General features: G+C 38.5%; 1 protein-coding gene and 1 non-coding gene across 2 annotated transcripts in view; both read left to right on the plus strand.

The window, feature by feature from the left end:
* The window catches only part of Stip1 (Stress-induced phosphoprotein 1), a 156717-nt gene extending 155000 nt beyond the window's left edge, over positions 1-1717 (plus strand). The window contains exon 13 of the mRNA XM_090376776.1: positions 1418-1717. Within this exon, the coding sequence (XP_090232902.1) occupies positions 1418-1490 (73 nt within the window). The 3' untranslated portion in view covers positions 1491-1717. The remainder of the gene's footprint in view (positions 1-1417) is intronic.
* Positions 1718-14503: 12786 nt separating this feature from the next.
* Positions 14504-14575, plus strand: TRNAQ-UUG (transfer RNA glutamine (anticodon UUG)). Its single transcript has one exon. It is a non-coding gene; the product is annotated as a tRNA-Gln (tRNA).
* The last annotated feature ends 6005 nt before the right edge of the window (positions 14576-20580 follow it).

Genomic DNA, 20580 nt, shown 5'->3' on the forward strand with positions numbered 1-20580 from the left:
TCGGTATTATCGCAAATGCAATTAGATCGAGTTTACTACCAGTTTATAACAGATTCCACTAGCAGAAACGCAACTGGAAATTGTTTTCATTGTTTTATGGCAGTAACCCCTAGAAATGTGCTTTAGTAAAATGTGAGGTGTTAATAGTTGCAGCTTTGTTTATGAGTATCAAGCGCGCCTCCTCGGTTTGTAATTGTGCTTTATTCCCTAAAAATGAGTAAAATACTTAAAAGGTGTGAAAAGGAAGCATCCTGGTGAAGACACTGCAGATTCAGAGAGAAAAAGAAAAGCAATATCGATAAACAGAGGCGGACTGGGTCAAAAATTCTTACCCGGGAAAATTTATAGTGGCCTGATACTGTGGTTTATGGCCAAAATCACACCGGCCTCCAGCCCACTGGGGTTTCCCCGGTAAGGCTTATGGCCAGTCTGCCTCTGTCGATAGAGAAAAAAATATGAAATTGTGAAACGCTTTGAGCGAAATGAAAGACCATGTGATATTGCCCATGCTACAGACCTAAATGAGGCAATGCTGAGAATTACAAAGAATGCAGAGAAAATAAAAACAACTTTGATAGCAGGAATAACTCAAAGTGTAATTAAAATCCATTATATTAAGACAAAGAATTGGAAGAGATGGAACGGCTGTCGTCTGTTTGGATAGAAAATCAAACAAAAAACAAGTTTGCTTACGATAGAAGCAAAATCATTAGCAATATTTTATTACATAATAGTCGTAATAAAATACGTATTTTTTTACGATTATTTATTGTGTTTGGTAATGTTTTGGTTACAAATGTGTGTTCAATCTTGGGTGGTCGGCACCTAACCCTATTTTTCCCATAGGGCCTGTTGTTTATATTGCACGATTTTGCATTGCACGAAGGTTTCTAGGAACACAACTATCGTGCTATACGAGGACTGACTGTATTTGTAAATTATGTGTATGTGCCATTTGTATTTCATATTAAACAACATATTCTGAATAGGAATTGTTCTAAACCTTTTGCATCATACTTGCTGACATTATTCTAATGTGTCACTGTCCTCCCCTGCTATTTCAACGGCCACAGATGAAGTGCTGTGTGGGAAAAACTATGCATTGTTTCTTATTATTTTTTACTGTAGTATTAATTGATTTTAACATTTGGTTTCTGATAACTGGTAGAATAGCCTTGTGTATGTATGTTTTTTTTTTTTTTTTGTCAGTAACAATAAGTGAAGAACATGAAAAAATGATTTGGCAAATTCTTGGTTAGGTCATATGTTGCTGACCACTGGTTTCAAGCATAGTAAAGTCTAAAAGAAATAGGCATCACTGTATTTTATTTATTTTTTAAGACCTTGTAAGACATATTGCACTTTATTATTCATGGAATCTTGAAATTGAATAAATATATATATATTTTTTTTTCAGACATCTGAAGAATCCAGAGATAGCCGCAAGAGTCAATAAGCTAATAGGAGCGGGACTTGTAGCCATTCGCTGATGTGCATACAGTTGTAGGTAGTTGCTGTTAAATATTCAGCTTCTGAACTGACAGTAATGCATTGTGCATCTGGTACACATTCTGAATATAAATCAAACATGCATCATCAACAGTTTTGCATTTCTATCCATGATGCCCTTGCTTTTACGGACTCCAAAAAAGAAAAGTGCGAAAAAATTATAGATTAATTCATGTTGGCAAAACAATAAATAAAGTTATGCATACAAGTACAGTATACTTGTTGTTGATTTTGCTCATTTTGATTTTTGTATATTTCGAGAATAAGTTACCTGTTATAGTGGTACGGGACAATAGATGTTTGTTTTACCTAACTTTATTTTATTCTAGTGAAAATCATAATCTTTTGGACTGCCTTTTAAGTTTTGCACTCATTCTTCTGTAAACAAAGAATTAAAAGAGCCTTTTAAAAGCATTGTGTGACTAATTATTTGCCCTCCATATGTGAACATTAATAATATATATCTTGAAATGTAATTATAGTTTGGGTAGTAAAGGCATTGACATATTTAACATAAAGTTAAAAAGCCAACGAAGACAACTAATTATTGCATATAACAAAATTTGTAGAAATACTCTTTAAGTTGTTGATTTTCTTAATATTGCATTTACAGTTTCTATAGAAATGTCCGTGAACAGAAATATCAGATTACAAAGTGTTATGTTTATGATTAAAGAGGACTGTGCGCTCCGGATTCATTACTACTCTGTGACAGAGCGAGACAGAATAAATAAATGACAAGTTTAATACTAATTGTAAAACACACATATATTAATATAATTAAATGTTGTTTAGTTGGTACTGTATGTATATTACTTAAACTATGTAAGTTAGCATAAATTTATTTTTATTTTGCTAACCTGTGGATAATATTCCAATTTTCATGTATTGTTTAATTTTGTTAATTGGTGAGGAGGGGGTAAAAGTTGTAAATTTGTGCTATCGTCATTTTTTATTATAGTCCGTGGATAATATTCCTCTGATTTTCACTCATTAGATTGCTGCTTAATTGAATCAAAATTCAATTTGCAAACATGCTCACAATAACTGGCACTTTGAAGTTGTTATTGTAAACAGACATTTTTAATAGTATAAGGAAAGGCACTGAATGCTGTAGAAGTTAAAATAAGCAAAATGAACTTTCCTATTAACAATGCTTTAAATGGCCAGATTCTTAAATGACTGACCAGAAGTCTATTCTGATAAATAGAGCTGAATACCCTTCCAAATGAAGAATGCTTAAGAGACAGAATAGTTCGAACATTGAAAATTGATGGGAATCTTTTGAAATGTTAAGCCTGTAATGACAAACCTCTGCTATCCTGCATTCAAAGAACAAGCGAAACACAAAATATAATTTATTTTAAATGCCTTAGAAAAAATAAATGGATTAAAATTAGTACGTAGTCTTTAATACAATAAAAAATATAACAATACTTAAGTGTCAAATGAAAACTTTCTTGCCATAATTCTGCACACAATTACACACTTTTCACTGCTAGATGTGGCTGATGGATCATAAAACAAATCAGTCTTTGAATAAAAAATTACTTTTTTATAATATGAACTATTTATGGTGGTTGCATGCCTGTATATTTTCTTATTCATGCCTTTGGTTTACCATCTATGTTAGAAACCATTTGAAACTAAAATATTGGTCACAGACCACATTTAAAAGTAAATTAGGTTATTAAATATGCAGTTTGAAAATAAAAGTGATATTTGAGATTAATGCTGTAGCTGTTTTTGGAATGTTACCCAGCCTAAAATATGGTTCTTTAAGAAATCTGTTTTAAAAAAAGGTAGCTAATGGAATACTTTCATTAAAATTTGACACTGATGAGAAAATTATTGTTGCATGATTACTGAAGAAAATAAAGCTCAGGACATCCCCAAATTCTTCTGAATTACTTAGTTTATTTTAATGCTTTTTTTTTTTGGAAGATATCAGAAAAAAAAAAAAAAAAAAAATTGGGGGGGGGGGGGGTCAAGCATTTCTGCCAGTGCTTGCTCTATTTTTTAACCTGTCAGGTGAAATTCAAAATTAGGTTGTGGCTTACTGAATCTCGGCATTAAACTGTCAGTGTTCATTGTGTGCTGTAATACCATTACATCACTCAAGGCGCTAGAGGATATTTGATAGTTAACATTGCCAACAGGGTGATTAAATGGGCAGAATCCACCTAGGGGTAACTTAAGCCTTGGGGTTATAACAAGTTCAGGGTGAAAAAAAATTTTTCACTCTGAAGGGTTATGGTGCAACCAAACACAAAAGTTTATTGTGCAGTGTAAACAGACAGTACAAGAAGTTTGTGTTATATCAATGATTTATTGGAAAGGATGTCACTGTTTTTCTCTATGTATAAGAAATGGGTTGTATCTGGGTGTAGAGACTACAACTAAAAAAAAAAAAAAACTTCTTTTAGAGTGGGATGAGAAAAGCAATCAGATTGGTCAGATGTGCTAATTGTCCCTACAACAAATGACTTAGAAAATATGGATTTCAAAGTTTGGCAACCAGATGCCTTAGAGGGAAAATTATCTTGTTGAGCTGTATAGCACCCTGAAGTAAATCAGCAAAATGAATGAATGACATGAGGTGTTTGTCACATCTCATGCCAAACAGCATAGGATACAAAGTGCAATTTGGTTTTCCCAATCACAGAGAGATGGAAAGACTGAAAATGATCACCCCCAATGCACAAAGCATCGGCATGTTGAGGTAAACTTTCTTGCATGTGCCATATAATGTATAGTGTTGGCAGCTGGCACCTTGGCCATTATATCCACTCAGTGGGAAAATGACTGAACACTCACTTTACTCCAAGATATGCAGACACCCCACTGTGTGATCCAACAGAGGCTGCTTGTCCAGCAGCTCTTGCAAGGAAGCATTCCCTCCATAAATAAATACCACGTTACGCCCCAGAAGCCCACACATTCTAGCCAAATACTACAATTTTGGGTTGCCTGGGCCACCCAAAGAGCAGTAACAATAGAAACAGGAGGACATGCATTCCCTTCTCTCAGCTTGCCTTGTTTTCCAAGCCTTCATTCCATTTTTACTGTACACAAAAGCTCTGAAACAACCATTCCACCAACTCCAACCAAAGAGGGAGGTGGTTCTTCCACACAACCTGGGAGCCTCCAGGGATCTACTGAGCTAACCCCAAAGAGGAACCAGTTGTGACCAAGCTGACTCAATGTCCAGTGTTCTGACAACGGCCTCTCTCGTCAGCCTACAAGCTTCACCCAGTCACTTTCCAGCACATATGACCAAATAAAGGATATTCTTGGTCATGGCTGTACTGGTGAAATTATAACTAAAGGACTGTAGACAGCATGTTAGTTAGTAACACCACTTTTTTTTTCCCTATCTTCTTGGTTTACTTACCACAGTCTGAATTCTGTATTATTTTTGTTTATGTATGTTAATTTGCAACAAAGTTTTTAAGAAAAATTGGTTGTACTCAAATAGTCTTAAGAGCAGATGTAGGCTAAGTAGGATGTTGCAAACAGTCGACTTGTCTGTTAATACCCCACTATTTGTCATTTCTTTGTGTGATGATAATTGACTGCAATGGTATGTGACTGACTTGTGGTGGTTAAATATTCCTTTGTGGTCCACATAATTCACCAAATGATGGTGTCAGTTGCTGCAGTAATTACAGAACTGGATGTATGTTGAAACATACTAAACTTCCTAAAGCATGGGTTGGATGGTCTACTATTGTTGCCAATACTGCATCTAGCACAATCCTCATCCAATAACACTGCCCATCTCTCAGAGTTGCTCTAGCCTGTGTGTGTGACATTCACATCAGAATAGCATCCTGGATAATAGCAAAGAGTATAATTTGTGTGCAGTGTGTACAGACATTTTGCAGAGATGTGGTGTTGCATGTTCAGTTGGCTGAAAACTCTACTACTGCCTAAGATTGGCTAACTACAATCCTGATTGGAGACTGCCAGAAATTTGTCTGACAGAACTCGAGCCGAAACTTATAACAAGTGATAACAAAAGCCTTGCACCATATAGTTAATGCTAATACTCTACCCTTTAAGAAGTTTTCAGATACATCAGTTTCATGTTGACATAACTGCCTCTCACTTCAATGGATCAAGAGTCAATAAGCTAATAGGAGCAGGACTTGTAGCCATTCGCTGATGTGAATACAGTTGTAGGTAGTTGCTGTTGAATATTCAGCTTCTGAACTGACAGTAATGCATTGTGCATCTGGTACACATTCTGAATATAAATCAAACATGCATCATCAACAGTTTTGCATTTCTATCCATGATGCCCTTGCTTTTATGGACTCCAAAAAAGAAAAGTGCGAAAAAAATTATAGATTAATTCATGTTGGCCATATACACTGCCTCGTGAAACATACTGCATTGTATGTTTATGGATATAAACATACAAACTTTTGTATGTTTATATCCATGAACTATTCTCAAATGGCCTGCATATATATGCATTATTGAGAAGGAATTAATCTCGTACAAAAATTTGCTGGAAGTAATAAACTCATTGTTTTACACAGTCGTGCAGCCCGAGTGGTCCGTTGTTTTATTGAAGGAGGTTTATCAATGTGTACAGTCTTTCATTTGGAGTACTATGTTGACTTTTACAAGTAATATTAGTTTTAGTAGTGACAAATGATGCAAGAATGCAAACAGCCAAAAACAAACTACTCACCTTATCTGTCAATCTGCTCTAATAATTTGCCTACTGCTTCCTTAAATTTATTCACAACGTCCACTTTCAGAACACCAGATGAAAGTGTTCCAAAAATCAATTACTATCTGGATGAAAACAAATTCCACACATTACCCTACTGTCTTCTTTCCCCCCCCCCCTTGTGTTTTATTACAGTAAGGATGGCATCAGTTTTAGTTTTCTCAATCCATTTAAAGCCTGAAACACTTCAAGCAGGCATGCTCACAGGTGCCTAGTTTCCACACTGCATTGCAGAATCTAGTTTCACAATCTTAACACATCTGTTATCACAGGCTATATCACTTAACTGAAAAGTAAGCATGTGTGCATGGAAAAGCCAGTCAAAATCAACAATCATTCCAGAATCATGAGTATAGTTGCTCATATAGCAAATACTGCCATACCATTAATATCCTCGTTGCTAGTTGATTACATCCTATCTAAAACACCACCTCTCAGACAACTACAAATACACTCATTGACCTTTCTGGAGATAGAAATTCAATTGTGAATACAACATGATGCGATCAACTGTTTAGTATTAATAGTAGCAAATGATGCAAGAAAGCAAGCTTATACAGCATCAGCCAAAAAAAAATTCCATTTCACCTATCCATCCACTTAGTTTGTCTAGTTCAACTTATTCAAACTACCCACTTCCACATCAGATGGAAGTTTCTTAGCATATGGTGCAAGCTTATACAACATTGGCCAAAAAAAAAAAAAATCCCATTTCACATATTCACTCTAAAAGCTTGTCATTCATTTAAGCTATCAACTTACCAAAATGACAGATTAGCATTAGTTGAGGCATATGATGTAAGAAAGCAGGCTTATCAACCACATCAGCCAAAAAAAACCTTCCCATTTCACCCATCTGGTCACTCCAAATGTTTTTCTACTTCAGACTTATTTATTTAAGCTATCAATTTCACAACAACAACAGATGGAAGTTTGTTCCAGCAATCCACCCACTGGCAAAAAGCATTTTTTGCACATCTATTCTACAACTGTCCTTCCTCAATTTGAATTTATGCCCTACCCACTCAGGTTTGTAATTCAAAATTCAATGATATACAGGAATTTTGCTAGTAGGGAGATAGGTGATTATTCCTTTGTAAAAGGAAATGGTCAGTCCATGCCTTGAGTACTATGTACAGGTCTGGAGGCCTCATTTTAGGAAGGATGTAAAGTTGCTAGATAGGCTTAAATTCTGCAAATTGCAGCATCTGGAGACTGCAACTGTGAGGTGATCTGATTGAGAATGTATGCAGCATGAATGGGTTGAGCCATGTGGTTGATTGTTATAACAATCACCCACCTGTTGGCTTAAAGGCAAACTTCCGTACATCTATTCTGCAAACTGTCTTTCCTCAATTTGAATTTGTGACCCTCGTGCATGTAGTCTCAGCAAGAGGAAGAATCCCGTCAGCATTGAGTTTACCCAATCAATTCAAAACAAATGCCTCAATCAGATCACCTTGCAGGTGCTTAGTCACCAGATGCTGCAATTTCTTGGTAAAAAAAAAAAACTTAGGAGTCACCTGCAAAGTTATTTCATCTACCCAGGTGTATTCCCTGGTTGATTTGGCTGCTTTGCTGAAGGAATAATCTTGCTATCTATGCCTGAGAGATCAACTAACTCAGCCAAGGAGTGAAAGAAGCCCATAAAAGTTCCTGGCATTGATGGGATTCAAACTCAGCTTTTCCACACAGTGGGAGGAGAATGGTGACAATACCACTGTGCTACTGAGCAGACCCATTCTTGGTAAGAGTGCCGATTTGTTTGCTTCACCAATCTCAATGCCCTTTGTACTCCTTCCACCAACTCTACATCCTAAAATGAGGCCTCCAGACCAGAATTAGTACTCAAGATGTGGCCCGACACAAGATTGGACCACATCACAATAGAATAATCACTTCATGCAGTCTAGCAAAATTCCTGTATATCAACAAAACCCTGTGAGCTGTCTGCATTGTCAGAGAACTTCATATTAGACTGAACAATTACTCCCATATTCTTTTCATTTCCAACTACCCTGAGGTAGTAACCACAGTTGATACGTTATTCTGGGATTACTGCTATCCATATGCAATGCCTTGCATTTGTCAATGTTAAACTTCAACTGCCATTTCTCAGTCCATCTGCCTAATTTTTCTAGATCTTGTTGCACCTTCATTACTGTCATTAACTACCTTGCCAATAATCTGCTAACTTAGATATTAAGCTGGATATACCCTCGTCAATATTAATAAATACAAAAACAACAATGGACCCAGTGCCGAACCTGCTAGATTGCCCTAACAGCATTAGTCCATGAAGAGCAGTGTCCATTGATAACCACTTCTCCCACTCAACCATCCTTTAAGGTCACACTGCTCCAACTTGTATAGCAGTCTCTAATGTGTAACAGTATCAAAAGCTTTCCTAAAATCCAAGTATATAATAAAATTATTTTTCCTCACCCCCAGGTTCCTTGGTCACTCCATCAGTGTAACCGACCAAACTGGTCAGACAAGACTTCCCCCCAACAAAACCATGCTCTATCTGGACTATTACTACAGTCTTGTCTAGGCAATCCTGCATTACTTGTTTAACCAGTGACTCCATTATTTTCCCTGGAGCAGAAGTTAGGCTAACAGGTCTGAAATTACCCATGTCACCCTTTGTGAATTGGAGATAGATTAACACATCTCTGCATGCCACGGGGATCTCCCTTGAATCCAAAGATGCTCTAAGTGTTGTCTTCTCTCTCTGTTAAGTGACATCCAGCGCCGAATGATAATTGGGTGCCATGAAAGCAATCGGATCGGTCTGTACGTGACATTTCAGACACTGAAGATCCCTGTCAACTGGTGCTTTGATCAACATATGGAAGCTGACTGGTGCCAGACACTAACGGAATGAGATAGGACAGTCCTACAAAGAACGTCTGCTCTGAATGCCGATCGACGTCGCAGTACAGAGAGGCTCAGCGAAGACAATTAGGCATGCAACACCAGTAGAGTGTACATGGCTCTACATGATATGGGTTACTATGTCGTGCAGCTTTCCACTAATCACCCCGACTAATACAAATGCCATCTAGCTTGGTATAATGCACACGCTGTTCTCGAACAGTAGACCAATTAAAAGCTATGCTGTGGAGTGACCAATCACGGAACTGTTCTACCATGTCTGATGGTCATGCCTGGAGAAGGCTACCTGCTAGACTCATCCTGACAAATTCTGGTGCAGAAGCATGGTAGTCTGTGGGTATTTTTCATGGTTTATCCTAAGATCATTGGCTGTTTTGGACCAAACTGCGAATGCTGTGGCCTTAGGGTAATACAATAAATTAACCCCAAGGCTCACATATGGAGATTATGGGCTTGACACACTCAAAGTCCTGAGCTGGATATCATCATTCTCTTTCTTGGTGATTCCCTCTCAGAGTAACTCAAATTTTTTTTTTTTTTTTTTTTTTGGCTAGTGCAGCAAAGGCCTCAGGCTTCCTTGCACCATGTGGCTAATGATGATTACAATAATAATGTGCTTTCAAAGTTGTAGCAATTTGGGGAAGGCTCATACCTGCATCAGGAGGGCATGTGTACATGTCATACTACCTGTGTTGTGGACTGGTGTGAGGATATGCAAGTCAAAAAGTTGAACTGGCCAGCCAGCCCAGAACCTTGATTTCAATCCTATAGAGAACCTTTGGGACAAATTGCATCATAGGGTGCGTGTGAGTAAAGAACACCCAAAAAAGCTGAGTTGAATTGGTTGCCGCATTGAAGGCGAAAAATACTCGAAAGCATTTAAAACTGGTTGAGTGTTCCACGGAGTCTAGAAGCTGTCATAAAGGCTAAAGGTTTTAGCACACTTAATTTTCCTATAAATAAAGGTTATTTATATAGATATGCAGCTGTCCAGATATTAATGACAGGCAGGTGTATATTTGTGACTGCAGTACAACTATAGTAGTGGCAGTACCAGAATTCGCTCGTGTACCGAAGAAACGATATCTTTTTGTTGTAGTAAGGTATTAGGAGCATCAGCAACTAAGGCCATATTACTTGGAAACCCTGCTGGTGTCATGTGCTTCTATTTTGGCTTGGCGTCATGGGATATGCTGACACCGGCTACAGCTGGTCTGGCTGGTGTGTGAATACACAGAATGACTGCCCTCAGTAAGATCTCCTTTCACATAAGGCAACCTGGCCCTATGCTTTTAATACCCTGGGGCAAGTCCCTGCCCCACTCCTCCCTGTTTCCATCTCTAGTAGCCCCCTCCCCATTTCTCCGTGGCCTACTCTTATTTAACTACATTTTGACCCACCTTTTCTTCGCTATTTCGTTGCTCACTTCTTCCAAACTTCTTTTTCTTTTTTTTTTTTTTTTTTTTTTTTTTGTCTCTGTCACGAAGCTCAGGCAACTCTGACAGAGGCCAACCAGAGCATAATTGGCAGTCTGGGTTACCTCCCAGCGCTGGTGGCAGGCAATGTAGGAGCCCTGCATCCAAGTAGTCAAAGACCCAACAAGAGAACATAACACTACTCTGACACAAACCAGACATTACACATTTTCTGGCTTTTACAAAGCTTCTGTAGTTCTCCACAAAGTACCATGGCGCGGATGTGGGAAAAAAACTATGCCATTATTGCTCCGTGTATACTCCAGTAAATTGTGTACGTTCTGCAGTCGATTTCTGTTTGCTGGACGGAAAATCCTTGTTTCCGGGATAAAAATCCACGCTACCCTCGCCTGAGACCAACCCAGCCACGTTGTAAAAAAGGCCCATAAAAATCCGTTATCGACAGTACACGAACTCAGGTCTTTTTCATTCGTGTTGGGGAGGACGGCGATTCTACTAATTGGGCTACCCACTAGGGCACAATATCATGAATCTTCAATGTATCTACAAGTGGACAAACCAGCAGTTATTGCCTGTGGTGGACGCATCATATGTTACACGAGCATGCGGTCGGTAGATTTTTTATCAGCCAATCAAAATGTTTAGAAGTAAGTATAACAATTCAATAATAACGTAATCATTTGAAACATGTTATTCAAATCTCTGGTTGTGAAGACAGTGGCAACGAGCCAGAGGCGTAACTAGGATTTTGGCGCCTTTGGCAAATTCATGGATACGCGCCTTTTTTTCGATAATTGGCAAAATCATAATAAATAATAAGTGCAGTCGGACCTCTGTTTAATGAACTTTACAGTGAATTTTTTTTTAATTTCCCTTGGTAAGTAGATTTAAATAGTTTCCATAGAACGAAGAAAATTTCCATATAACAATGTATTACGAGAGACTTAACTGGGTAGGCAATGTTCGCCCCTCTGGCCTTCAAGCAATTTAGGTAACAGTACTGTTGCTAAGGCCTCTGTAGCCGAGTGGTCAAGAGCGTGAGTGCACCCGCTCTTTGAGAAGACCAGGTTTCAAGCCCCAGACTGCTAAATATGGTTGATCTGCCAGCCAGCACTGGACCAGCATTGCAGATTATGGTCCATATCCCTCAACAAGGAAGCTTCCATGCTGCAGTGGATTGATAATGGCTGTATTATCAATCCACTTTAGTGTACATCGATCATTTTTTAATGATCAATGAACACTAAAATCCAGTGTACAACAAAAGATAGCCAAATACGTATTTTGCAAAGTAATTCTTTCAGCAGGTTTGGAGTAGTTTATTGTAAGCCAGTTTTGTAAACTAGTGGAATGTTTGTTTGTTTTTTTTATTTCCTCTTTATGCAGTCTTTCTACGTGGTATTGATGTTCACTTTTTTTATTTGGTGGAATGTCAAAAATTAATTGGGCTTTTGTTGCTTTATTTAAATTATAAATCACAATATTCACGATTACCTGTTTATACAGCAAGCATAAAAACACTATAATACACACACAACTTCTAACTTATTCAGATCATAAAATGTACACAACGCCTGAATTGCGAACTGCTATGCATTCGAGCATGCGCTAATGAAGCGGTCGCCTGATTGGTCCCTTCAAAGTTATGTTCTGGACGGTAAATAGATCTATGCTGTTATGCAGTATGTACATACTCAGATTTAATAAGGCATGTAGGCTGGAAGCGCCCTCTGAAAAGCCATTTGGCGAAAATTAATTTTCAATCTTGATGCAACATCATCTAGGGGCGCCATTTCGTCGGCTAGTCTAGAGTGTCGAAATAGCTTGGCACGATTGGCCTGTCAATGGCGCCCTTCTGATACCGGCACCCTTGACACCTTTCCCCAATGACACCTTTCCCCAATAGCATTCCTACGCTATTGAGGGAAGGACTTGATGGAGTTTGAACGAGAATGATTTGCGACGCCAGAAAATCTGGGCCCAGCATCACAGAACTGCAGACATTATTGGCTGCTCGAGGTTCATCATAGTGAAGGTGTGGAGGAATAGTCCGAAGAGGGACACACAACCACCCAACATTCTGGGACGGAGAGACCATCACTAGTTGACATTCCAGGTGAACGGCAGTTAGCACATGCTGTCCGGTACAACAGACGGTTCACAATGATTCAATTAACAGCAGACTACAAACAGGGTGCACAGAAAAATATTTTCCAGCACACCATCCAGTGGGAGCCCTTGCGTATAGGCCTACAAGGTCAAAGTATGCTTGTTTTAATTGCGGTCTCCAAAGTTTCTTCTATATGTCATGCATCAGCCTACAAATTATTATTATAGTAGGGTTACTCGCAATTGATTACATAAACCCATATTTATGTCTGTAAATTGCGTGTGATCTCAGGTCGATTTGCCTGTTTTGCTGGGCGAAAAAAATCGGAGTTTTTAGGGAAGGGCGGGAACCTCGCTATCTAAGCCTGAGACCAACTAACTTGGCCACTGAGTGAAAAAAGCCCATTAAAGTTCCTCGCGTCATCGACGGGATTCGAACCTGGGCCTTTTCCACCCTGTGTGGGAGAGGATGGTGACAATACCACTGTGCCACCCGTGCAGACACGTATCGGCCTACAGAGTAGGCAACCTCTTCATGCCTCAATATCGACCGACCGTCATCGATACCTCAGTCTGTTCCCATGCCCACTTCAAAAGGTGGGAGCACTGTTCCTCGTCATTCGATGACTGGAATTGAGTCGTCAAGGGTCTACCTCCATCATGCCGATGGACGGTGAGGTGCGTATTCGACAGCAAGCAAGTGACAGTTAGATGGTGGTATGATTTGGGGGATGTTTTTGTGGATATCACTGGGTTCCCTCATCCCCATTAAACACATCCGCACCACCATATCCTACCTAGGCATTATTTTGGACCAAGTTTTGCCCTACTTAGTGACCATATATCCAGTTGGCACTGGACTCTTTCAACAAGACACCGCCTCGTGTCGCAAGGCATGCACTGTGCAGGAATGGTTCGAGGATCATGTCCAAGAATTTCATTTGCTACCCAGGTCGCGAAATTCCTCCGACATTAATTCCATCGAACACGTGTGATGCGGTAGAGTGCAGCTTTTGCCAGTGCCTTGCTTCGTTGCCGAATTCCGGAACGTCCAGCTCTCCAGGTACCTGAGGACACTTTCTGCAGTCTCGTGAAGTCGATGCCACACCGGATGCAAACGGTTATCACAGCGAAAGGCGGCCCTACAGCTATTACGTAGGTAGTCATAATGCTTTAGCTCCGGAGTTTTTGTTGACCCCTTCTGGAAAAGGTTGGCCCCTTCTGCCCGCTCAGATCTATTGTGCAACAATCAGCAGTGCAATCCGTTCAAACAGGAAAGCAAACAAACAAGTTTATGGTAATTTTCTTTTCATTTATCTATAGTAGAAAGAAACAGCATTTTCTTACATAGTTTTTATGGTGGATTGTTTAGAATTAAACAATTTTTGAGTTGGAATTTTCATTTCAGCCAAATTATTGAAGTTACCATCAATCTCAGACACTCTTGAAAAATTTGCTTAAATTATCCGAAAATTCATAATTTCCTCTCTATAAATGGGGAATAAAGTGTAAGAAATTGCTATCTGCAAATTTGTTGGTCAGCTCAGGGGCTCACATCCGGTGAGTATGGACTTAGCAAACCTAGGGTCCTGAGCTGGATATCATCATTCTTCTCTTTCTTCCCTTTTTGGTGATTCCCTTCTACTTCTCTCTCTCTGTCACGGGGTAACGTGGGAATTTTTTTTTTTTTTTTTTTTTGGCTGATGCAGCATAAGCCTCAGGCGTCCTTGCGCCATATGGTTAATAATAAACTTTCAAGTTTGCTACCCTTACTGTGACATTGTACAATAAGATGCGTTTTTCATGTGGTCCTATGGTGTAATGGTTAGCACTCTGGACTTTGAATCCAGCGATCCGAGTTCAAATCTCGGTAGGACCTAGACATTTTTTTTTTCTTACTCGATTACTTCTTTATTCATTATTATTTTAATATTTCCCATTCTATATAAAGAATTGAAATATTCTTTATATCATTATAAGAATATTATTAAAAAACAAGACTACTTCAATATACATATAATGTACACAATGTGTATGGAGCATGCGTTATTAACGTTATATAACATAAAAACTAATAATTGTGATATCAGAAACATTTTTATTAGAATATATAATAAAATAAATTTTTTAATACGATTAAAACAACGAGTAATTAATAAAGTGAAAAAAAAAACTTTTGAAATAATCTGAATAAAATATACATACATGTATTAAGGTACAATATTAACTTCTATTATAACGATTAACAAAACGATACTAATTAACAGAATTAAATACATTGTACAGTATTTTATAGAGGAAAATTAATTATGGGAACTGACTAAATTAATCTTATTTTCTAATTAGAATTCTAATTAGTAATTCTGCAGGGAGTGTAATTATACATTCCCTATAGAATCAAAAAAATACTGCAATAATTTTAATCATTATAATGCATGATTAATGTTTGATTAATTCATGATTAATTTAGGAATGGTTAATTAATGATTAATTTAGGAATTATTAATTACGCAGTACATAATTAAGTGCTTAATTAGGCAACAATAAACAATTAAATAATTAACTTGATATTATTAACGATAATTAACTTAATATAACTAATGATTAATTAATTTATTTTTTTAACTGATCAAATTAATCAAATAAATTCATAATATCATTTATTATTAATAATTATTATTATTTAATTCAGATTCGATTGGGAGGAGGAATTATCCTATCAAAAAACTTGTTGAACAAGTGACGAACAGTATACGAATCGGCCAGCAGATGGCAGCAGTGAACAAAACAAATAGTAGAAAAACATTCCGTATTTGCTTTAAAAGCATAAAGGTTTTCTTTAGCCTAATACTGTATTATTGTTATTATTATTATCTATTAAGAAGCAAAGAAGTATTAAGACGCAAAACAATGTAGTACGCATTGAATTACATTTCAAGCGCGTTAAGAAGCAAAGAAGTATTAAGACGCAAAACAATGTAGTACGCATTGAATTACATTTCAAGCGCGTTAGCAAATAGTAATAATTCATGATTTATAACAAAATAAGTCGACCCATCGACAAGAAAATATGTTACAAAGATTCCTAATACAGTATATTATAAGCAAGCATTGAAAATTTTAAATGGATCAGAGCTACTGTTCCAAATTAGTATTAATAGAGGCATATGATGCAAGAAAGACAGCATCAACCAAAAAAAAATTCCCATTTCACACAAATATGTTTAAGCTATCAACTTCCACAACAGAGTTAGGTGGGTCGGAAAACTGCTAGCTTGGGGGATACACGGACTAATAGATTAACAGTAACCAATGGCAGAGGTGAAAGTGATTCTTGCACTGCTTCTATTGAAATGCAATTGAGCAGCAGCTTGGAAAGTAAGGCAATGGGAATTTCCAGGACTGCTGGGAGTCATAGTGGAACAAGTAAATACATGGACTGTGTTAGGGCAACTAAGAGTAGAAACAGGCGCATGTATACTTGCACGTACACCAATGCTAGGAGTATGGTTAATAAATTCAATGATATAGAAGTGCTAGTCAAGATATCAAAGGCAGATATTGTTGGGATGAGTAGCGTAGCTACCCTTTTTCGGGCCCGGAGGCAAAGTACATGTTCGGGCCCCTACATAATTAATAAAAATTGCAAACACAGGAGACAGTCAAAGACGCCGGGCCCGGAGGCAATTGCCTTGCCTGCCTACATGGTAGGTACGCCACTGGCTGGGATATCAGAGACGTGGTGTCACACAGACATAAGCAGTGCAGAATTGGAATTTGGGGAGTGGAGTACAATGTGTACAGAAAGGATAGACAGGACAGGAAGGGAGGAGGGGTTAAAAATACATAAAATCTAAGGAAGTGCATCCAACTGATGTTGGTGGAAAATGCAATTTTGAGTCTGTTTGGTGTGACATAAGCAGTGGGAAAGGAAAAATGAGAGTAGGTGTGTGTAATAGGCCTAATGAATCTGATGAGTATAATGAGCAATTGTGCAGAGAAATAGAGTGAGCCAGTAAATCAGAGTGTTTCATAACGGGGGAATTTAATTTCCCAGAGATGGACTGGAATTTGCGGGTTGGTCACTCACACACTAGCAAGGCTTTTGTGGATTTATTGGGTGATTGTTTTCTACATCAGCATGTTCGGGGAGACAGCTAGAGGGAGTACTCTTGATTTGATTATCAGTAGTGATTCTTCATGCATTAAGAATCTGCAGGTAAATGAACCACTAGGTGGAAGTGATCACAGTGTGCTGAAGTGGGATTTACTCAAAGAGGTAACTATCATCAAGGGTAAAGGGAACGGTTTTTGCTTTCTTGAAAGCGACTACGGACGTCTCAGACAGTATTTAAATTCTATACAGTGGGACCAACTGATGATGTTACCAACAGCAAATTCAAAATGGGAAGCATTCAAAGAACTTATCTTGGAAGCTACTAGGCTTTACATACCAACTAAGAAATATTGTTCAAGATTTAGCCCTAAATGGATGTCAGATGAACTTTTATTTTATTTTTATTTATTTATTTTTTTTTTTTTTTTGACCCCAAACACGAAGGTATCAAAACCTATAGTACTTAGTACAGTGCATTGGTTGAAGGAGAAGTATGGGGGGAGGGAGTTTCCGGAAACTCTGCTCTAGAGACTAAACATGGGTTTCGCCACTTCAAGCCTCCAATAAGCAAAGTGGCGGTATTTCACCGGTTAATGAAAGTCATCTAACTAATTACACATGTGACAGAGAAGAAAAATGGGATATATATAAATTAACATGTGACAAAGAAGCCTATGATAGATATAAGCTGGTCTGTAACCAAGTTACAAAGGAGTTTAGGCAGGCGAAGGCAGATTACGATAAATATTTGGCAAAGGATGCAAAGAAAAACAGCAAAGAGTTCTGTACTTATGTAAACTCTAGAAGGAAGGGGATGAATCAGATTGGTCCACTTGATATCGATGGTTCAACTGCTGATGATCCTGCTCAGGTAGCTAACAAACTAAATGAATATTTTGCGTCGACATTCACACATGAGGAGTTATTCAGGGAGGGGAATTCCAGAGGTGTATTCAACTCTGGCAGTAAGCTAGAGAATCTTGTAATAACTGAGAGTAAAGTGGAGGAGAAATTGTTGAAGATAAACACAAGAAAGGCACCTGGGGTGGATGAGATCTATCCAGTTATATTAAAGGAGCCGGCAAAGGAAGTAAGCAAACCCTTAGCCATAATTATGAGAGCTTCCTTGGACTCAGGGGAGGTACCCATGGACTGGAGATGTGCAAATGTGACCCCAAATCACAAAGTAGGCTCAAAGGGGGACACAGGTAATTACAGACCTGTTAGTTTAACTTCTGTTCCAGGGAAATTAATGGAAGCACTGGTTAAAGAAGCATTTCTGGATTATCTAGACAAGACTTCAGTTAGCTCGGAAACAGCATGGTTTTGTTAAGGGGAAGTCTTGTCTGACCAATCTGACTGGATACTATGATGTGGTCACAAAGGAACTGGATGCAAAGAATAATTTTGATATCATATATTTGGATCTTAGAAAGGCCTTTGATACTGTTGCACATGGAAGACTGCTGCACAAATTGGAGCAGTGTGGCATTGGAGGCAAATTGCTGCTATGGATAAAGGGATGGTTGAGTGGGAGAAGACAGAGAGTGGAAATCAATGGACACTGCTCTTCGTGGACTAATGTTATTAGTGGAGTCCCTCAGAATTCATGTATTGGGTCCATTGCTGTTTTCTGTATTTATAAATGATATTGATGATGGTATATCAGGCTTAATGTCCAAATTTGCAGACGACACAAAGGTTGGCATGGTTGTTAATGACAGTACGCTGCTGCAACAGGATCTAGAAAAGTTGAGCAGATGGGCTGAGAGGTGGAAAATGAAGTTTAACATTGATAAATGTAAAGTACTGCATATGGGAAGCAGTAACCCCAAAGTAACGTATGAAGTGTGTGGTACTACACTGACAGTGGTAGAGAATGAAAAGGACCTGGGGGTAATTGTGCAGGCAGATATGAAGTTTTCTGAGCAGTGCAGACGGTCTGCAAGAGTAGATCATGGTGTCTTGTCAATGATATACAGGAATTTTTCTAGCAGGGATAAGGAGGTGATTATCCATTTGTATAAGGCACTGGTCAGGCCATACCTAGAGTACTGTATACAGGTCTGGTGGCCTCATTTTAAGAAGGATGTAGAGCTGTTGGAACGAGTACAGAGAAGGGCAACAAGATTAGTGAATGGAACAAAGGGTTGCTCTTACGAAAAAAGGCTTAAATTTTGCAAATTACAGTGTCAGGAGACTAGGCACCTACGAGGTGATCTGATTGAGGTGTATAAAGCTTTGGGCATGCTCAATGCTGATGGGATTCTTCCTCTTGCTCAGAATAATCGCCTGAGCGGACATAAATTCAAATTGAAGAAAGGCAGTTGTAGAATAGATGTGCGGAAGTTTGCCTTTAGCCAGCGGTGGTTGATTGCTTGAACAGGCTTACATCTGTGGTTGTAGAGGTTGACAGTTTCAATAGATTCAAGTAAGAACTGGACAAACATTTGGAGCGAGTGGATGGGTAAAATAGGGAGTTTTTTTTTTTTTTTTTTTTTTTTTTGGCTGATGCTATATAAGCTTGCTTTCTTGCATCATGTGCCTTTGCTAATGCTAACAACGACAGATGGAAGTTTGTTCCGGCAATCAACCACTCACTGGCTAAAGGCAAATTTCCGAACATCTATTCTTCAACTGTCTTTCCTCAATTTGAATGTATACCCCTCAGGTGTGGAATCTGGGAAGGGCAAGAAGACCATCAGCACTGAGACTGCTCAACCCATTCAACGCCTTATACACCTCAATCAGATAACCGCGCAAGTGCCTAGTCTCTTGATGCTGCAGTTTAGGCCTTTCTAAGAGCACCCCCTTCATTCTCCTCACCAATCTTGTTGCCCTTCTCTGTACTCCTTTTAGCAACTCTACATCCTTCCTAAAATGAGGTTTCCAGACCTGTACGCAGTACTTTAGGTGTGGCCTGACTATTGCCTTATACAAGAGGATAATCACCTCCTTAGGCAGCCTGTCTGCACTGATCAGAAAATTTCACTGCTGACTGCACAATTACCCCAGGTCTCTTTCATTCTCCACTACCCTGAGTGTAACACCACACAGTTGGTACATTTCTCTGGGATAAATATACAAAACAACAATGGGCCCAACACCGAACCATGAGGGACACCACTAATAACATTAGTCCACGAAGAGCAGTGTCCAATTATTATCAATCTCTGCCGTCTCCCACTTAGCCATCCCTTTATCCATTGCAGCAACTTGTCCTTAATGACGCACTGCCTAATTTGTATAGTAGTCTTCCATGTGCAACAGTGTCAAAAGCTTTCCTGAAATCCAAGTATATGATATCAAAATTATTTTTGCATTCAGTTCATTTGTGACCACGTTATGACGTGGTCACACATTGGATACTATGGTATCCGATCAAATTGGTCAGACAGGACTTCCCCTTAACAAGCCCATGCTGTATCTGAATTATTATGACAGTCTTGTCTAGATGATCCTGCAATGCTTCTTTAACCAGTGACTTCATTATTTTCCCCTGAACAAAAGTTAAACTAACAAGTCCGTAATTACTCGTGTCAAATTTATAGTAATATTTCTCTAGTGAGAAAAAGTGAGTGGGAGGATGCAAAGAAATGGAACTGAACTTAGAACCATCTAAGGGCCAACAGAATATATACTGAAAATTTGGTGGCATTCCGCATTTTTTTTTTTTTTTTTTGTCGATTACTGCCGAAACATACTTTCACTTATGCCAAGTTTTGTGAGTGGGGGAGGGGGGGGGGGACAACGAGAACTATAAAATC

The sequence above is a fragment of the Mastigoproctus giganteus genome, chromosome 6, assembly GCF_048544385.1.
Source record: "Mastigoproctus giganteus isolate SK-2022 chromosome 6, ASM4854438v1, whole genome shotgun sequence".
Taxonomy (NCBI): Eukaryota; Metazoa; Arthropoda; class Arachnida; order Uropygi; family Thelyphonidae; genus Mastigoproctus; species Mastigoproctus giganteus.